A 21,430-nucleotide genomic window follows, 5' to 3' on the forward strand; every position below is an offset into this window, starting at 1 on the left:
CTCCCAATATCCACCTTCCTCTTTTGTTTATAATAGAATCCTAACTTTTAGCTGGGCACCAGGAAAAAGGTAATATTCTCAGCCTCTCTTGCATAATGGGTCCATAAGCCCATGTTCTGTACAGTTGAATCTGAGAGGAAGTGATATATATAACTTTTGGAGTCTGAGCCCCAGAGGGGCTTATCTCTTTCCTCATCTAGCTTGGTTTATAGTCAACTTTGGGAATTTTAGCCCCTATGAAAACATTTTAGGAATAATCTTGAGTTTTTTTTGTTTTTGTTTTTTTGAGATGGAGTTTTGCTCGTTACCCAGGCTGGAGTGCAATGGCGCGATCTTGGCTCACCACAACCTCCACCTCCTGGGTTCAGGCAATTCTCCTGCCTCAGCCTCCTTAGTAACTGGGATTACAGGCACGCGCCACCGTGCCCAGCTAATTTTGTGTATTTTTAGTAGAGATGGGGTTTCACCATGTTGACCAGGATGGTCTCGATCTCTTGACCTCGTGATCCACCCGCCTCGGCCACCCAAAGTGCTGGGATTACACGCATGAGCCACCGCGCCCAGCCCAATCTTGAGATTTTATTATGTATATGCATGTGCATTTGAACTCAGGAGGTACCTGGAATATTCTAAGTCCAGCATTTAACATCACTGAATTTCCACTTCCAAGTTTTTAGAAATCTGAGGAGGCATCAGGGCAGAACAGTTAGATAAGAGCTATCTGTGCCTGTAAGTCTGTTTCCATTGCCCAGAGTAAGCGATTCCCCAGGGCAGGAACCAGGGTTTGGATTTCTGATTTTAGACTTCTTCTCTAGAAGACAATCACAGTATGCCTGCTGAACTAAATGTGCTTCATGAATATTTTAGGTGTAGTGCCAACAAATATGCCTCTCTCCCAAAAACCTTATCCTTGTTCAATGGCAACCTAATCATATCCTCAGGATGGCTGCATTTCTATTTTGACTTCTTTCTTCTTTAAAAAGGAAAGACAGAAGATTAACTAAAAGGCAATCAACGTAATTCAAGGATACTGGGACTCTGCAATTTCACAAGCCCTTATCCGATCTGGCTGCAGCACTGCAGCCGCCTCCTCATCTGTTAATAGAGAGCTATCTGCAAGGGGCTCTGCTCTCCACTTGGCATGTTGGCCTCGTGCAGCCACAGTTCACACTCCGGCCAGAGTGGCCCTCCAGTCAGACTAGGTAATGAGCCATTCCTCTGCTGAACACGCTTTCCATGACTCAATCCCATCAGACTTGAGCATAAGATCCAAACTCCTTCATAATGTGATCCCAGTTTCTGTGTAATCCTACATCTACCCAGGGCTCTACTTCCTAGAGTTCAGCATCCTCTCTGGCAATTCTGCTTTGGTGTAGGCTTCTTCCTTTCCTATCTTTCCTTCACCTGGCCAATTCCTATTTAACCTATAAAGCTGTAACTCAAGGGTTACCTCCTTGGGGTAGATTTCCCTTGGCTTACTCAAACCATGGCATGTTCTGATGTCTATTTATGTATTGACTACCTGCACTCCTCTGCCAGCCTGGAGACTCACTGAGGGCAGGAGGCATGCCTCACATTCCTGAATTCCTGAGTCTGGAGGCTGTATCTACTATACACTGAGTGCTCGATCACATTTCTCAAATGTGGTTGTCTCACCAATGCTATATACCATGGCATCAGGAGTAATGGCTCCCATTTATTGATCACCTACATCCATAGCCTTTAACCTTAATTTGTATCTTCTTTTCACATAGGAGGAAAGTCTTACATAAGAAATATCCTGAACTCGGGTTTTTCTGCCTCCAAAGTACAAGTTGCTTTCCATCATACCATTATAACAAATGGCTTCTTGGTTCCACCTTCAAGAGCTATACAATCATAATGTGAAGTAAAAAAGTGCAAATGTTTGTCTCTCCTCTATTGATTTGGTATGTAATTTGGGGAACCTTCTAACCAGAATTTCTCATCGAGAGAATAATATACTTCCTGACTACATCAAAGAGGTATCATAAGGAAACATTCATTCTAAGTGAGTTCCAGTCTTCTGAGGATACATAAATGCTAATTTTTAAAGTAATATGTAAGAATTATTTAAATACAGAATACATTTTGCTGAGCACTACAAATGGAGTACTTCTTTATACAGCAAGAATATAAAATATAGCATGCACAATCCCTCTCCTTAATAATTCAGATCTACTGCTTATTTATTCAAGCAACAAACAGTAGGGCTTTTAGTTTCATTTCTATTTTTGTTTTTTAGTATCAGAATTGTTTACTAGTAGCTGGGCACAGTGATTAATGCCTGTAATCCCAACACTTTTGGAGGCTGAGGTGGGCAGATCACTTGAGGCCAGGAGTTCAAGACCAGTTTGGCCAACATGGCAAAATTCCATTTCTACTAAAAATACAAAAATTAGCCAGACATGGTGTTACATACCTGTAATCCCAGCTACTTGGGAGGCTGAGGCATGAGAATTGCTTGAACCCAGGAGACAGAGGTTGCAGTGAGCCAAGATTACACCACTGCACTCCAGCCTGGGTAACAGAGTGAGACTCTGTCCAAAACACACACACACACGTGCACGCGTGCGCGCGCACACACACACACACACGCACAGATGTTTACTAGTTTTATGATGTAAGTTAAAAAGCAGTCAAAGGTAGGTGTATATGGCAGAATACAGAGACTTTTTAGGATAAGATGCCTCCTAAGCAAAAAGAAACTGAACTCAGTTTGGGTGATTAATTTCTACCTGTCTCCACCGTTTTAAACTAGAAACGGGAATTGAAGGTCAATGTTGTAAGTGTTACAATTATAGTTTAGCATTACTGTTGTGAATCAAGCCTGTAACTCCATTTAAAATTCCTGCCCAGAGAAAGGTGTTTAAGTATATTCTAAAGAAATTAGTTCTGAGTTCTACTTCTCTTTTCCTTCATGGGCATCTTGCCTTAAAACCCCTGTGTTCCATGGGGGTATGGTGGTTGTCTGTAATCCCAGCACTTTGGGAGGCCTAGGAGGGAAGATCACTTGAGCCCAGGAGTTCAAGACCAGCCTGAGCAGCAACACAGCAAAACCCGTCTCTACAAAAAATACAAAAATTAGCTGGGAATGGTGGTGTGCACCTCTAGTCTCAGCTACTCGAGAGGCTAAGATGGAAGGATCACTGGAGCCCAGGAAGTGGAGGCTGCAGTGAGCGAAGATCACATACTGCATTCCAGCCTGGGTGATGGAGCCAGACATTGTCTAAAAAAAAAAAAACAAAAACTGGTATTCTGTTATACACACCTCTCTCTGAATGTTTATTAAAACTGGCCTTGAATCTATAAATCTAGGCCATCTTTCTCAAAAAAAAAAGTGGTCTGGCAGCATGTTTTAGGGTATTGCAAATTGGAGTCTATGATACATTGGTAAACACACATTTTCTTCATGTTACCACATGCAAGTCTCTAGGGATTCAGCAGTAGATACACAGAAAAGGCCCTGCTCTCATGAAGCTTGCATTCTGGTGAGTGGAGATAGACAATAAGCCAATACATGAACATACAACACATTATCTTGTGATTGTGCTGAAAGACAAGGCAGAATGAGGGGTGAAGCAGGGCCCACAGGCTGTATAGATGTGGTAGTGAGAAACAGCTCTATGATGAGTGAGGAGCAAGCTACGTAGGCTCCAGAAGGAAAAAGATTCCTGGTAGAGGGCACGGCAAAGGCAAGTTCCAAGGCATGCTTGGTACAGGTAGGGAGCTGGGGGTTAGAGCACAGTGAAAGGGAGAGGGATGCAGAGGAGAGGAGGTCAGCAGGGCAGCTAGGGCAAGGTCTGATGGCCCTTGAGGGCCACATCAAGGACTTGTGCTTTCTTCTGAGTCTGATGGGAGCCACTGAGTCTCTGAATTCTGGTAGGGTCAGGGAGGGGGTTCTACACCTGCGTTTCCATTCAGGCTCCTTCCCTTTCCATTAACTGAGTCAACAACAGCAACTTCCTGGAGGTTTCATTCCATGACATCCCCTGAGGGTGCAGTGAGGATACTTCCTATTTATCCAGACTCCTCATTTCCTGCTGCCTCCTGTTATACAGGGAACCCTTACCTAGAAAGGTGTGGAAGAGACAAGAAGAGAGGTTTGGAAGAGACACAGCCTGAGAAGAACTGCAGCACCCCTGCTCCCTGACAGGGCCTGTAATTCCTCACTCCCATGCTGAGCCAGTCCCTTTTTGCTGTAGGGTTCTGTCACCTCCCAGTGTCCCTGAGGTGAGGGCACTGCTGCCCCTGTACAAAGATCAGTTGAAAAGTGCAGGGGAAGAGTCTGATATAATGAGAGGCAAGTAAGGTAGAGTTCCCTGGCAAGAAAACTTAGAACTCCATGTACAAAGTCTGCTCCTACTAAGGATGACGATGATAATAAACAATGATATTAGTTGTGTGTGTTTTAGTCACTATGTCAAGTGTTTTACATACTCTAAGGCATTTAGCCCTTACCACCAGCCTATGAGGTAGGCACTATTATTTTCATCATTTTGTAGTTGACGAAACTTAGGCACAGAGCAGTAAGGTTCCTTGCTCAAGGTCACACCATCAAGTGGCCTAGAGGTCAAGTAGAGAGTTCTAGCCAGGAGATCCCACTCTGGAGACTGGTCTCCTTCTTCTCACGTGACCTACGCCAGCAAAGGAGGCCTCTTAGAGGTCATAATAGCATCATCCTTTTTAGGGAAAAAGGAGCTGAGGAGAATAAAGGCCAGCACCCACAGGCTTTTGTATCCAATGGGATTATATACATATCTGTATCTGCAGAGCATAATCTGAGGCCACGACCACAGAAGGCACTCAATACAAATTTGCTGAATGAATGAATAAAAGTGCTTTGTATATAGTGTCTGACAAACTATCAGTGCTCAATATGTTGTTGCTATTATTAAGTTGGTTTATTGCTTATGTGTCCTATTCTAGGAAAGGTAGCCTGAGATTTTTTTGGTCAATTCTCAAAGGCACAGTAAAGTCATAGAAGATGAAATCAATTCTATTAGATGTATTATTATAGCCTGCATTATCAGTGCATCAAGAGATCTCGTGTTGTGTTGTGAAAAAAATCCCACTTCAGGTTTCCCATTGTGAGTTGTGTGACTTTGTTCACCTTGGAGGTTTCCTGTGGAAAAGCTGAGTTTTGTATAATTTGGAAAGTACTGTTCAGATGTAAAATATTATTAGTACTGCTTTCACTGTCTCTGCCCTGCAATTCTTCACAGATTATCCCTCACTGAGTCAAAGGAAAATGCTTGGTGACATAAGCAAGGAGGTGGAGGAGCTGTCAAACCAGGCTTATCAAGTGCTTGGGAAACCCTTGCATTTTCTAGCAAACTCTTCTTTTTACCTAACTAGTTGGCATACTTAGATTTTAAAACAGATTCTAAAACAAAATCCAAAATAGATGCCATACCTACGATTGCCACATTAGATTTATTGAGAAATGCTAAGATGATCTCAACCACTGATTTATATACAAGTAGTATACCACCACCAGTGATAAGAAATAAGACAAAAACAGTAAGCATCAGATGAAATATTACATGAGTTCAATGTTTACCCCAATAATTGATCAATGCCTTATTAGTTAATCCATAGACATATTTTGGTAGTGGAAAGAGTGGTTCAAGTCCATCTTCTGCCAATTAATAGCTGTGTAATCTTGTGTAAAAACTTAACTTCTCTGAATATCAGGAATCTATTTATAATGGGGCAACAGATGCCTTGGGCTATTACGAGGATTATATGAAGCACCTGTTGTGTGCCATGTGTCTCATAGTTAGAAGAATTTAGTGATTAGAAAGAGTAGTTGGAAGTTTAAAACTGCCCATCTTGATAACATATAATATCGATCAATGGAGATGAGTATCTCTGGAGCTTACATTTGTCACCATGTGGGATGGTTTAATGCTCAACTTAGTAAACATTCCCCTGAGGTTAAATGTTTGGGGCACAGCATGAACATTGCTCACATATTTCTCCCCCATCTCTGGGGGAAGAAAATCATACAATTAAACAGCAAACTACCCTATTGTTGGAGCAAATAAAGCATTAAGGAAGAAGCTGTTTTAGGACCTGAAAGTCAGTGCATAGGCCAATCTAACAGAAGCATAGATATGTTAACATCATCTTTCTGGAAGCCACAGAGTCAAGACCTTTTTGAAACATTAAAAAAAGATCTGTACTTCAGTGCTGATACATTAGATTCCAGAAAGAATAACTGCTGTAGTACTTGACTGTATGGATGTGAACGTTGCTATGGCATATAACAATAAAAAGAGAAGATAATGAATTTCTTAGTCCCCTTCAACTTCCAGGGGAATTTCTTTCAGCAGTTGTTTAGGTTTCTGTTCAACTCTCTTGCTAAGAATCTTCCTTGGGTTCTTAATCCCTTGATGGAGTTAAGAGTGTGCAATTTTCATTAACTAGTTAGATATGCCATTGTAGAATAGATACAGCATCCAGAAAAAGCTTTCTATGGTAATGGAAGGTAAAAAATAAAAGAAATATATCATAAATATGCATATTATGCTAACATTTGCACTTGTATAATACACACACACACACACACACACACACACACGTTTTATGCTGATATACTTACCCAAAAGTTGAATATGAAAGTACATATATCAAATGTTTTCTAGGGAAGGTTTAACCTGGTGGATATTTTATTCTCAGATACTTTGAAGATTAAGTCTCCATTCTAGCTAGAGTGGAGAGGTTATAACTTGTATCTGCTCAAAATTTCCAGTTGAAATTACCTCTCCATGTGTTTCTAAAATTCTATTTTGGAACAGCTTAGCCTTAGAGTTAGGAAACAATACAGATCCTCTACATAAATAAATTTGTCCCTTTACATAAAGAAATTATAGGCCAGGTGTGAACTGGAAAGTTAATGATCTCTTTGGAAAGCTGGACTATTCACTGCAAAGTTGTGACACCTATTAAGCTCAGTAAGCTTACAATCCATACACATAAAGTGATAATAAATGTTTCAGTTATCATTTTCTTTCTTATGTGTCAATTCTAAGCTTTATCAGAAAGTACTAAAACAAACCCATATAAATTATTGATAGTTGGGCTCAAACAGAATCCCTAGGAATGCAAATGGTACTCTCTGAAGTTTACATTAAAATCTGTTTCTTTAGGAAAACAATTTTCATTAAAATTGCTGTTTTGTTTTAATATATCTAACATTTAGTTTAGAGGTAGCAACTACCAATGTCTGCTACTTTCCAACAGTTAAAGGATAATTTGAACAGAAAAATAAGTTTGTAGTTATTTCTGCACTTAACAATGTTATTAGTTGAACACAGTCTACCTTGTCTTTATCTGAAGTGATAGCTGGCTGAGAAATCTGCCTCTGAACCTTCTCAGCGAGTATCACTTTCATAAAATCATTTCTTCCCCGTCTCTGAAAGATATCTGCTACTTTCTTCAGAGGCAAGAAAATGTTTACTATTGTACATTTAAGAATGTTAAGTTATCAAAGAATTGTTTTAGGGATGATTAATTTTAACTTTCAGTTTTGCATTAATTCATTTATTTCCGAAATGGCCTCAATTCTAGTCCATGTTATTACCAGAGAAATAGCAACATTTGTTTTGCTAGAGGGTTAGAATCTGTTATACACATGCCATCCTCTTCCCACCTCACATGCACACTGCCTTTCGTTCTTCATAAACCAAAGGTGGTCTAGAGATGTATGACAAAATACTATTTTTAATTGCAGCCATTGAATAGAGAATGAGAATTTCAGCTGACTTCACGTTTTGGTGACGGAACGCCAGTTACCACGAATACCTCTAGAGGGTTTACCATTTCTGAGAATTAAATCACGTGCAACTCAAACACTTCTAAGTTACTGAGTCAACACAATGGTTTTTTGAAAATTCTTAAAGACCTTTAGAGTTCTGCAGAGTCATAGGTCATAGTTGGTTGTGACCAGATCCCTACCCTAGTACTTGCAAAAAACATAAGAAATGGGCATGAAGCTCAACCAGCTTTCTTGACCAACCCACCTAAGTTTCTCTTCTGAAACAATTCCTGATACCCACATATTCTCTTGTATCACTTGTTTCTCCTCAGAAAAGAGTACAAAGTGCATCATATTAACTCAGCTTCATCCTTATCCTCCTACCACTCTCACCAAACAAAACAAGTAATATGAAATTTACAGTGGTTTATATGACAGAGAGATTTCATTGTACTCAGTGGCCATGATGTGCTGGTATTTTTCATAATTTACACAACAGCATGAAACAAATAGACTCTGAGTCAGTCACATATGCTATTGTGTACAGAGAAAAATAAATGCCCAAAGCAGTAGAGGATTTTTCTCAGCATGATCATTTTGTGTCCAGAAAGGTTAAGAGATTTGTCCCAGGGCACATGGATTGGGAGGATGTTGGGAAATTCTCAAAAGCAGAAGAGAGAAAGTAAGACTTATGAGTAACCTTAAAAAGGCCATGGCCTTTCAGAAGAGAAAAGAGCTGTTCTGTAGCAACCCTAAGATTCCGGCATATGAAGAATTACTGTGCTGAAAACAAACTTCTATTTGTATTTACCCTTTCCCTAAGAGAGCCATTTGGCTTAAAATGTAGCAAGAGGGAACTAAGTATAATTTTCTGAAAAAAAAAAAGAAAAAAAACTATAGCATGAGACAGTGACAGTCTCAATGGGTCCCTAAGTGAATGAACAATTGAAATAGGTTAAATGGTGCTAGGGTGGGGTTGGGGACTAGGTAGGAGCATGATGGATACGATGGATAAGATGGCTAAGATGGCTAAGATGGCTTCTCTTTCTACTTACTATTTGCTCTATGTGGAATGATTTTCTCCCAGCTCTGTACATGGTGCTCTCACTTTCTTTAGATCTCTGAATGGCATTGAAACAATGACATTTAATAAACTGTCACTTCTCCAGAGATGTTTCCAATGACAATCTATTCAAAAGTGGTCTTTCCTCCCCCATCAATGCTCTATCCCTCAGCACTGCTTCATTTTTCTTCATAGCCCTCATCACTAACTGAAATTTCAATGCGTATTTACTTGTTTACTAGTTCACTGTCTGCATCCCATGTTAGAATATATGCTCCATGAGGGCAGGGATGTCTGTCTTATTGAATCCCTAGTGCCTAGAGTATTGTCTGGTAGGTAATAAGTGCTCCACGCATGTTGCTGAATGAATGAACAAATCTCTCGAGCTCTAAGGGTCCTTATGCTTCTGTACTTCTTATAAGATTTGTCACATTTCCTGCCTGTTCTAATGAGCAGAAGGGAACTTTGTGAATTTCCTGTGTCCTACATGTATGCCCATGGAGACAAGGCTGGATCCCTGGGACATTAATCAGAAGCTCTCCTGTCTAGAGAGGAGGAACCCACCCCTTCTCCTGTGCAGGAAGCCACCATTGCAGAGAAGGGGCAGCCCCAGGTTTGGACACCCCCTGGTGGAGTGGGGGCACTCTGCTCCAGGTAGGCTCTGTAGCTCTGATAAGGCCCCTATACCCCCCACAGCAGCCAGTAGTGAAGAAGAGCATTTGCTGTTGGCTCAGAATCAGGTGGAGGAGCTGCAGGTGTGGAGAACTGAAGTGTTGGGTGAGCCTCAGCATTTCTGACAGCTCAGAGATATTGCAAATAAAACCCCACACATCAAGTCTTAGCTGGGGAGATAAGGATCCAAGGGCTTAAGAAGAGCTTACTGTAAACAATTCTTGGCTGACCTCACCTGTACTCATCTGCCTAGAAGAGACAAGACACTGGCTTTACATGATTACCTATGCCTGGGCTCCATTCAAACTAGCCAGGTAAAAGCTCTGGGTGTGGAGTCTAGACACATTCATATTTTTAAAGCTCTCCAGGGGATACCAATGGGCAATCAGGTTTAAGAACCACTGCACTAAAGTGAAATGTAAATTTCATTACCAATCTTTTGGCTCTCTTTCATTTTCCCAAGGGTTTGGCTCTTTGTGGAGTGGGAAGACTATTTTCAGAAATCTGAGAATACTGGAGAAAATCAACCCTGCATGTTCACACACACACAGAAATTCTGCAGTTCCCCCTAACATTTTCTTTCTATTGAGGGCTCTCAATTTCTAGATCTTTCTGAGAACTCTCATGCTGCAGGACAGCTAAGTTTATAACACCACCAATGGAATTTCCAGAGAACAACAAATATGGCAGAATTCCATTTGTCTGATTTCCTCCTTTTTTTAGTACTATCGCTTGAGCAGCTTTGATAAAATTTAGGACATTAGAGTCAGAAGGGCCCCTAACACAACCAGCTGAGAGCCGTCGTGGAGGATGAGGCTTTCTATGTCACTACAGGAAACTGGATTTGTGGATGCTTCTACCCCTTTCAAATAAACTCCTATAATTAAGAAGGAGGCCTGCTGGTTGCATCCCCCTAGTATGGCTGCTTGCCCATGGGGGCTACATGTAGAAAGTGGGGATGCCTATTAAAAAAACAAACAATGGTCATTAGAGAGATTCAAATCAAAACTACATTGAGATACCATCTCACGCCAGTTAGAATGGCAAACATTAAAAAATCTGGAGACAACAGATGCTGGAGAGATTGTGGAGAAATAGGAATACTTTTACACTGCTGGTGGGAGTGTAAATTAGTTCAACCATTGTGGAAGACAGTGTGGCAATTCCTCAAGGACCTAGAAATAGAAATTCCATTTGACCCAGCAATCCCATTACTGGGTATATATCCAAAGGACTATAAATCATTCTACTATAAGGACACATGCACACCAATGTTCATTGCAGCACTGTTTACAATAGCAAAGACCTGGAACCAACCCAAATGCCCATCAATGATAGACTGAACAGGGAAAATGTGGCACATATACACCATGGAATATTATGCAGCCATCAAAAACGATGAGTTCGTGTCCTTTGTAAGGACATGGATGAACCTGGAAACCATCATTCTCAGCAAACTGACACAAGAACAGAAAATCAAACACCACATGTTCTCACTCATAGGCGGGTGTTGAACAATGAGAACACATGGACACAGGAAGGGGAGCACTACACACTGGGGTGTGTTGGGGGAAATAGGGGAGGGACAGCAGGGGGTGGGGAGTTAGGGAGAGATAGCATGGGGAGAAATACTAGATATAGGTGAAGGGGAGGAAGGCAGCAAATCACATTGCCATGTATGTACCTATGCAACAATCTTGCATGTTCTTCACATGTACCCCAAAACCTAAAATGCAATTTAAAAAACTGAAAAAAAAGCCTGAGGTTAAGCAAGATGGATGTAGGTAGGTGAGACAGACCCTTTTCATGTGCCTCCCTTTTCTATGACAATAAACCTTAAAGACTTTGAAGAAGGAACTCTTGGCTCCACCAGTTATTAGTAACTAATGAAGAAGCAGGATATCTTTGGGGAAGCTTTTTTTGGTGCCTAGAATTTTACGTTTCAACCTTTCTTTGTGATAACAGTAAATGGTCAGTTTTGAACCAGGAGCATAGGTTTTCTTAACACATAACATTTGGCCCACCTTAACGTGTTCATTTTTCCCCTTTATAATAAGCACAAAGTAGATCTTTGCTTGATAATAATGTTACTGCTTTACATTAGATGATTAAATATCTAAAATGGAGAGCTGTGTTTTCTAGGTGGCTAGGGTGTTTGTATGTATTCGGAGTGGGATGGAAAGGAAATCATTTTCTGTGTGCTAGACTGTCATTGCAAATTCAGCTGGATTTAGGACATTCTGATAAACTGGTAAAAGTAACCTAGCACTTTCAGTGAGGCTACAAAGATGACAATGATGATGATGGTAATAGCTACCATTTATTGAGCACTAAATATGAGTCAGGCACTGTGTTAATTATTCTACATGTATGATTTTCTTTGTCCCTAAGCTAATAAGGTAGAAATTACTACTATCCTCACATTATAGATGAGAAGGCTAAGGCATAGAAAGATTAGGTAACCTTTCTAAAAGAAAAGAAGCCCATCGTGATTCAGAGCTATTGGCAGTAAGGACATGTAGCACATATTTCTGGTGACAGTCTTCCTCGAAAAACCCCATAAATTTATGAAGAATAGCATCAGCTGTTCACAATCTAGCCTGACTCACCTTCTTTCCCATTTCCCTCTAATTTCTCAGAGAACCTACTGCAGTCAAAAGGATCGACTCATTAGATTACAAAATACTGTGCCTTCTCTCTTTCTGAATACAATCTACCTATCTTTAAGTTTAAGTACCATTTTTCCATGAAACCACCCCAACTACTCAATACAATGAGCTGTAACAACTTTGTGCCCTCTTAATTCCACAAAACATTCTTTGTCTTTAAGAAACCTTGGGCAAGTGGTTATTTTTATGTCATTATCATAGATACATATGCCATACAAGCATATTTTAAACTTTTTCCTACATAAGCACAATACCTGGAATTTGCAGATAGCCACTAAACATTTTCTCACTCTCTGTTCTTAAATCAAAAAAGTTTAGAATATCTTATTACATTCACAGGGCAAGTGTGTAAACAACAGATGACTGTTGAGGACAGAAGCAAGCTGGGAAGTTTTATTCTCCAGAGATGGAATTACATTCCAGTGGTTACTGGAAGATGTCTCTCTACCTGGTTACCCACACTGGACTTAAAGTTGGCTTTAAACTGGAGGGGTCTGATGACTACTCTCCCTTCTCAAGTGCTTATGAAGTACCACTGGCAGGACCATGGGTCTCTGCATGCATGTTTCCATTCTGGATGCAATCACAGGCAGTGCCAAACCTTTATATCCTTATTTTCTGAACCTTCATATGACAGGTGGTCGACATTTTCATGACACTTACACAAAAATTGGTAAATACAAGGCCACATGTTTAAAATGGATTATCAAATCTATTTCAAAAGATTGTGAAGCTGCAATCGTGAATGACATAGCCATGTGTTATGCCAGGAACACATAAATCCCCACCTGTAAAGTCCCAGGGTGTCACCTGCACACCCAACAATAAAAAATTCAGGGTATTTCTTTAAGACTAAAGCAGGAATGGCAAATGATTATGCAATGTAATTCCCCTTTTATTCCTCCCACCACACAATGAACGACTGACCTTTTGTGTGTGTGTGTGTGTGTGTGTGTGTGTGTGTGTGAACTGTTTCAATAAGAAGCTTCAGCTAGTTCTTTTATTAAATATGAGAGAAAAAATAAACATGTCCATTTTACAAGCATGGAATATCTTCCATAATATAAAGCCAAATGGAAAATAAAAGAAAATGAACATCATCAGAGGACAATTACCTTATGACACATCAACAACTGCTGCCGCTAATCAGTGAGGACCCGCATGGATAATACTAAGTCTTGAGATGCAAAATTTATTCATGCCCAAACTTTATGAACAACTGCTCAAGGAAAATGACTTGCTTTCTTTGCCTGACAAAGAAAATTTAGGCAGCTGCTCTGCAACTTTGATTACCAGAAAGCTGGGGACTGAAAACTGCCATCTGTAGAACAGCTATTGTTCAGTTTGAAGACCACATCACAGGACATTTAAGTGACATGCCAGAAAGGGTGACTGCCCCACTGTCAGGGTAGCCTGGATTCTGGGTTTATGATTTGTGCTTTCTTATAATAATTGATTCAAAACACCCCTCAACATTAAGGGCTAGAAAATTCTCCTTATTGACAAAGATATGATATGAAAATATGTCTACTGGGAAAAGACCGACTGGGGATCACCTAATAGAAAAGACAAGAAGAAACAGACAATGCCAGACCTTGTCACATTTTAAAATAATATACTGGTCCCTCTTCCAACTTATTCTACTTAATGTAGCCATGCACTCACCACATGCATTTCTAGCGCAGACTGTGAGCTGAAAACTATTAACCAAAGTCTTATTTTCTTATACTAAAAAGGCTCTGCCAAGCAGCTTTAGTAACAGCAACAATGAAAAATAAAATTGCAGGTGCATACCTTAACCTCCTGATTGGTAAAGACCTCGACATCCACCACACAGGCAACCAGAGTGGAAACATCACAGTCCATGCTAGGGGCTGGCATTCCCCCTTCTGAATTTTTAATAAAGAGTTAGGCAAGCTTAGAGTTGAGTGTGAAGGGAAGAGCCTCCAGACGGATATTGCTGTGGCCAGGCCCGGGTGCTGCCTTGCTCTGGGGACGGCTGGAGGCTCGGGCTCCTGGAGCCCGCTCCCACTGCACGCAGACCTCCGCGTCTGAGGCAGCACAGCAGAGTAACGAACGGCCCAGCTCGCTCATGGCAATGACATCACCACAAAGACTGACACAAGCTGAAGCTATTTTTTTTTCTCCAAGCCTTTTATCTCTAGGCAGTGCAGTGGAGCAAATTGAACATGATTATGTGCTAAATCTGAACTCAGACTAAATCAATTCAGGCAGCGTTAGCTAGGAACTGAGTCATAGCTGTTGTTGCAGCCGAGTGCTTATGTTTGCAAAAAGCAGGAGGGTGGTGGGGGGGAATCTGACACCAGAGTTTCTTCGTTGAGGTGGGGGAGGTGTAATTCGGCAGATAAGCCTCCTGAGGTTAAGGTTTGACAATTTTCTGCCTTTGAGATGAGCAGGAAGTTGAGGCATTTTGCAAATTGCTTGGCTTCTGTTAATTGCTCTGTGCCACTTGGAGCAGCCACACATGTTCTGGGCATCCTAATGCATCCCGGGCATGGGCTGAATAAAAATCCGTTCTTGGAGTGACTAAAGATCTGGTTGTCTGTCATTGAGGGAGCATGGTAAGAGGAGATAATTAGGGGTTTGTGGAAATTCTATTTGAAACACGTAAGTGCAGACCAGTAATGCTAAAAGCACCCTTCCAAGCTCGGGATTTCAGGCTGTCTCCAAGGTCATTCAAACCAAAAGCAGTTCATGGAAAGGAGTTACTGCAAACGTTTCACAGGCAGACAGATGGCAGGGTCTAATGGGCAAACTCACTGATGTGGCTCAGAGCTTGTCAGATCCTTAGGGCTTAACTTCACCTGAGACTTTAAACACATCCCTTTGCTTACTCAGACTCTTTTCTTGATTTTAAATTCCTGAAGGGCAAGGCCAAACATAATTTACCTTTACATCTTGAGCTTTTCACAGCCTGCTGGCACAAGAAGATGATATTTGTTTAATAAATCAGTCAATCAAACAGGAATAGCCTTCTTTCACAGGAGTGACCAAAGGAAAAATCTCCAATTATTTTTTTATCGTGAGTTATACAAGTCCTAATAGAACTCAGTAACATCGTAGCAGCATCTATCCTTAAGAATGCAGCTGGATCTTCAGTGGCCATTGGAGCATCCTGATTTATAACAGACTGGTACTTTTCCAACATATGACTGGACAAAAGCCTCCAAAATTTACATGCAGGTGAGAAAGGTGACTTTTCAGATTGAGAGTAGAATCTTTCTCATTGGCCCTTATTGGTCTACACTTAAGTCCAATGTTTCCCTTCAACAAGGCATTTTCAATGCTAGAGGTAATCAGGCCACAAATGCAGATATTTAGACTGATGAAATTGTGTGTGTGTCTTTGTGTATTTATTCATGTGGCATTAATTTGCTGTCCAGGACACTGTGGGAAATATTAAGTCATATATGCATATAATCCAACCAATATCAAATAATGACTATGCAAAGTTCTGCATATGATACTCTCAAGGATAAAATGACAAAAAAGCAAATGTCACTATCACCAATGGACTTAAAATCCAGGGGAGGAGATAAGACATGGAGACCAACACTTCACAAGGCAGGGATGGTGATGGCTGAAGAGGTATAGGAAGTGTCCAATGGGGGCACTGGAGAAAGAGCAATGGCTACTGAATGCTGAATCCCACGTTAGGATGGCAGGTGAGCATCAAGGAGCAGGAGGAGATTTCTGCTCTGACCTTGGCACATGGGAAAGACACTAGCAGACAGAGAAATGAGGGGAGCCCTTCAGCTAGGGGAAAGCAGACTAGAAATGTCCAAAGGAAAGAATAAGGCATTTGGAACCAAAACACGCTAAGGGTTAAATCTGGCTGGGGCCTGAAGTATACAAGGCAGCCAGAGTCAGAAGACGCAAAACCTGGCTAACATGAAGTACTGGGTAGCTTTTGAAAAGGCAAATGGGGTATCTAACTGCAGAGATACAGCTAAAGTGTAAAGTATATACAAAGGTGAATATGATTTTGAATACCATTGGCATCTGTTCAAGAGGCAAACAAAGAAATGAATATTTTTTCATATGCTGCGGCATATCCTAAAATTTACCTTTTACATTTCGCAGCACACTGTAAATGTTTAACAATCAGCTCTCTGAAAAGAAACATTTCGATTTCTAGCATTTGTCAATTTCTATGTTGTAAATATGATCATCATGGCTGATTTCAAGCAGTCAGTGTGAAGCGAAAATGAATGCAAAGTTGGGAAGATACGTGTGTAATCTGTTCACACAGGCTGTTCCAGCACATCACTGTTTCATACTCATGAAAATGTCATGCCATATCAATGACAGATCATCCACAGAGACAAAGTCCACCTGTGCCCAGAGCTCATCAAGAAACAATGGCAAAGTAGAAGCAACCCATTCTAATCATTGCTCTGTTTACATAAGGAACTCTATGAATTATTTTACGCTTTGTGTTTAGGAAAGAGCCATAAAAGATACGTGTAGCTATGATCTGTCCTGGTCAGAGGACGTTATCCAGGAAACAAAGCCCTACTCAAAGTTGTAAAATAGGCAGCTTTTTTTTTTTTTTTCTGATGTATCCTCCGTTTTCCCTTTCTAATTTCATTCTGCCCTGCGGATTCCTTCCTGGTTCCCAAGCACCCACTAACTTTATGCTTTCTTCTTTTAAAATACCTTTCCAAGGACAGCTGTCAACTCATCTATATTAGCATTAAATGACTAATAACTCACAGTATTATCCCTCCCAGAGGAACCTGTATTTTAACAGGAGAGTCTTAAGTTGGGTAATAGTGTTTTTAGGGTGGAATTCTAGACATCAAGAACAGACGATTTATGGGGCAAAGGAACTTTCCAGTAATTCTGAACTAAAATTGGTGGGTTTTAATAGTGAATTAAAACCCAAATTAGTGGGTTTTAATAGTCAATTATCTAAACAATATGGTTATTTTCCTATAGGTTAGAGAGCCCAGGGGGCTCTCCTGTTAAAATAGTTTCTTGTTTCTCTAGAGAGAATGTGTTTTTATAGCTAGGGGCTGACTGGCAGCCTTGGAGGTGTCTGGAATATAGATGTACTTTGGCCAATGGCTACAAGGCCCTATAACCACTGCACTCAGATTATTCTCCCACCTCATCTCATATCATTCTCACCTTTCTTTACTCTTATTTTCCAGCCCCATTGGCCTTATTGGTGTTCCAAAAATAAAAGGAAAAAATTCCCAAGCTCATTCCCATCTCAGCCCCTTTGCACTTGCCATTCCTTCTCTCTGAATATATTCAGATCTTCCCATGGCTTGCTCCTTCTTATTATCTAGATCTCAGCTCAGATCACATTTCTTTGGAAAAGTATTCTCCAATCAGCTAAAATAAAAATTGTGTGCACACACATACACACACAAAGTCAATCACTATCCTGACATCTTCATTTTAACTTTCTTCACAGCACTTTTCACTACCTGAAATTATTCTGTCCATTAATTTCTTTATGGGTCCACTGCTTGTCCTCCCAAATAAAATTAAATCTCCATAAAAGCAGAGATTTTTGCCTGTTCTGTTCTCTGCTATATTCCAGGGGCTAGAAAGATGCCTATCACTATAAATATTTGAAGGATGAGTGGGTAAATACACAAAGGAATCTAAAAAGGCAAGTAGAGAGACTCAAACCAACAGAGATGCCTCCTAGATCTAGGAGTTGCAGGGAGGTTTTTACAGAGGGATGCAAGGGCATAGTGGGTTTGGTGATAACCTCTCATCTCTGAGAGCTGACTGGCACAGCTATGTTCGGGAGTGTCCTTCCCAGCTGAAATGGTCAGAAAACCTTGAGATGCATCCAAACCACTGCTCTTGCAATGACTGATCACAGTGAGGGAAGGAGGCAGCATGCACAGACTCCTTGGACAGTGGCCCCTCCCCTTCCTTCAGGCCAGGCAACTCTCTAAAAGGATGGACAGCTGAACTGATACACTCATCTCCACCTGGCAGGAGGAGAAGCACACTTTCTGGTCCCAGAGGAAGCTGTGGAAGCAGCAGCCAAACCTGTTTTGCTAATGAGCATAGAAGTTCCCATTATAGCTATGGGTTGTCAAAGGCTTTGCTCCTTCTGTATGCCCTTCTGGTTCACCTGTTTTGTAAATGTTCATTATGGAAAATTTCAAAGATATTCAGCAGTAGAGAGAATGTAATAATGAGCCTTCATGCACCCACCACCCAGGTGCAAGAATCATTAACACGGAGCCAATCTTGCTTCCTCTCTGCTAGTCGCTCTCAGAGTGTGATCCCCAGACCAACAGCATTAACATCACTTGTGAGCTTATTAGAAAGGCAGATTCTTGGTCCCCACCCAAGACTGAATCAGAAACTCTGGAGGGAAGACCGGTATCTGTATTTTAATAAGCCCTCCAGGTGATTCTGATGCAAGCTCGAGCCTGAAAACCACAGCTCCGTGTCTCCACCACTTCCACACTCGCTCCAGATTATTTTGAAGCAGGTGCCTGGGATCATATCATTTCATTTATAAATATTTCAGTATACATCTCTAAAAGAAAAATTATTCCTCTTTTGAAACCACAATTCCTATCATCACACAATCCAAATAGCAAGAATAATTACTTAGTATCACCAAACATCCTGCCAGGGTTCAAATGTCTCCAACGATACTATGATGTCCTCTCACTTCCCATCGTTTCTCCCCCTCTCCTTGATCACATCCTGGTGTCCCTTCTCTTCCTTTTTTCCTCTTTAATAGATTGCTTATTTAAACTGAGATCCAAACTATCATGTCTGTCATGTCTCTTTTAATCTATGGAGTTCTCTTCAATCTCTTTTTAAAATTCCTTGCAATTTGTTGTTGGTGGTGATGAACCAACATGTTATTTGTCCTTTAGAATTTATATATAGTGGAAACTTAGAAACTCCACATTGTGTAATTTAAGAGATTTTTCTGTTCCCTTAGGTTCTGTTGTTTAGATCCAGAGGCTTAAGGGATTCAGGTTTGGCAAGACTCCTTCCTAGAAAGTGCTGTGTGTACTTCTATCTCTGGGTACATAGAGTCTGGCTGTTTCTCTTTTGTGTCTTAGTGCCTTCGTGTTAGATGCCTGGATGCAGTCATTGATTAGGAGTTGCACAATGATGATATTCCTCCTTCATTTATTCATGGAACACATCCATTAAGAGGAACCACTGCTTATCAACTATTTAGTTACTCTGAGCCACAGTTTTTGTAACAAAGACAAAAATAACTACTTGCTTCTTTTCTTTTATTAATTAAAAAATTATGAGATATGGAGGAGGTTTTGCCATGTTGCCCAGGCTGGTCTCCAACTCCTGGCCTCAAGTGATCCTCCTGCCTCAGCCTCCAGAGTCACTGGGATTACAGGCTTGAGACAGTGCACCCAGCTTATCTAGTTTATTTTCATGACTTGCTTCCCTATTAACCTGCAAAGATCACGAGGTTGTTTTTTTTTTTAATTTTTATATTTAAAGTATCATTAGGAATTCATGGATTAAACATATTTGATGGTTAAACATATTACACATATAAAACTACAATCCATTGTAGTTTAATTTTATTAATACTCAAATTGCCCATCTTTGGCTAGTGGAAGTCTAATCAGGTTGGCTCCTGAGTCCCTTGCCAAATCTTCAGAGGCCACTTACCTTCTGGTATGACAAGATGTTCCAGGCTCATTTTGTTCATTTCCTGCCTTAGATAAGGAGTCAGGCATTTCTCCAAGGATCCCCAGTTCCACTTGCTAAATATTTCAACATTTTTAAAGATCTCAATCTATAAGCTTAAAGGAACTCTTTGTACTGGTTTGGGTATTGTTTATAAGCCTTTTCAGGGACAGAGCTAGAAAACATGTAAACATATTTTAAAGTAAACATATGCCATGAGTTCAGACTGATCATTCCAATTCAGATCCAGGACTACAGAGATTTTGCTGAAACACATCAGTCTTACATTTGTATCCCTGTCACACCAGATATCCTGATTCTTATCAACAACATAATTAGCTAGTTGCCTTATCCCACACTATAGGCATGACAGCCTTGGAATCACAATATTAATGCTCCCAGGAAGAGTTTAAGACTTTTTTCTAGTTCCCTTTGTCCTTAGAGACAAAGCGTGCACAAATTATGTCTTACAGTCATTTAGAATACCACATCTATTCCATCAACTAGAGACAAGTTAGGTTCATTTTTTTTTGATGCCTAATGATTGCTTTGCTCTTTAATTTTGTGTTATAATTATATAAAATATTACCATGGCTCAAAAATCAAAACTACAGATCTACCAAGAAATCCAGCTTCTATCCCTGTGATCACAATATTCTTTCTTTTCCCCTCACACATCCTTACTATTTAGCCTCTCTCATTTAAAAATAATCTTCACAGGTATATGTGTACATTATTCTCCTATCTTTTATTAAATGATAGCATACTTTGCATACTTTTTTCTGTCTTGATCTTATCACTATAAAATGTGATGCTGGAGGTTACACCATAGTAATATGTAGAAATAGGCCTTTTCCTTTTTACACCTGTATAGTTTTCCACTATTTGGATTTGCCAAAGTTTCTGCAACTAGTCCTCTATTGAGGGGCATTTGGGTTGTTTCCAGTCTTTTGCTATTAAATAATGCAGCAATGGACAGACTTTCACTTTTCATATTTTGTTATTATATCTTTGGGACAGATTTTAGAAGTGGAAACACTGGGTTGAAAGGCAAATGCATACGTAATTTTACTAGCTCTTGCCAAGTTTTCCTCCACAGGAATTGTACTATTTTTCTTCCCCACCAGCAATTTATGAGAAAGTTTGTTTCTCCACAGTATGTGTTGCATAATGCATTGGACATTTGTCCATCTGGTGGGTAAGATGTGGTTATCTCAGTGAAGCTTTGATTTGCATTTCTCTTTCCATAGGTGCATATATTTCTACAAGTGAACTCATCCAGCATTGCCCAAATCAATTCCTTCCTATCTTCTTTCCGGCTAATTCAGATTCTGTTTCTGACACTAGCAATCGAAATATCCTAAACACACACTACAGAACTCAGTAAATTTTTTAGTTTATATTACTCTTATTATGAGCAAAGTGTTAAGGTTTGTTCCTATGGTTAAGAGATGCCTTTGTTTCTTCGATTATGGTACCTCCCTTGAGTATGTCCATCATATGCAAAAACACATTCTCACCTCAAGGCCTTTGCACTTGGCCATCACTCTGTCTAGAACGCTATTCCCA

General features: G+C 40.3%; 1 protein-coding gene across 5 annotated transcripts in view; it reads right to left on the minus strand.

The window, feature by feature from the left end:
- Positions 1 to 21,430, minus strand: part of RCAN2 (regulator of calcineurin 2) — a 284,182-nt gene that overhangs the window by 107,356 nt on the left and 155,396 nt on the right. Inside the window, exon 1 of one of the 5 annotated variants that reach the window (XM_017971132.4) lies at positions 13,979 to 14,237. The exons of the other annotated variants lie outside the window; for them this stretch is intronic. Coding sequence (XP_017826621.1) covers positions 13,979 to 14,065 — 87 coding nt within the window. The 5' untranslated portion in view covers positions 14,066 to 14,237. Of the gene's footprint in view, positions 1 to 13,978; positions 14,238 to 21,430 lie in introns of those variants that run through there. 5 annotated transcript variants of the gene reach the window in all.

The sequence above is a fragment of the Callithrix jacchus genome, chromosome 4, assembly GCF_049354715.1.
Source record: "Callithrix jacchus isolate 240 chromosome 4, calJac240_pri, whole genome shotgun sequence".
Taxonomy (NCBI): Eukaryota; Metazoa; Chordata; class Mammalia; order Primates; family Cebidae; genus Callithrix; species Callithrix jacchus.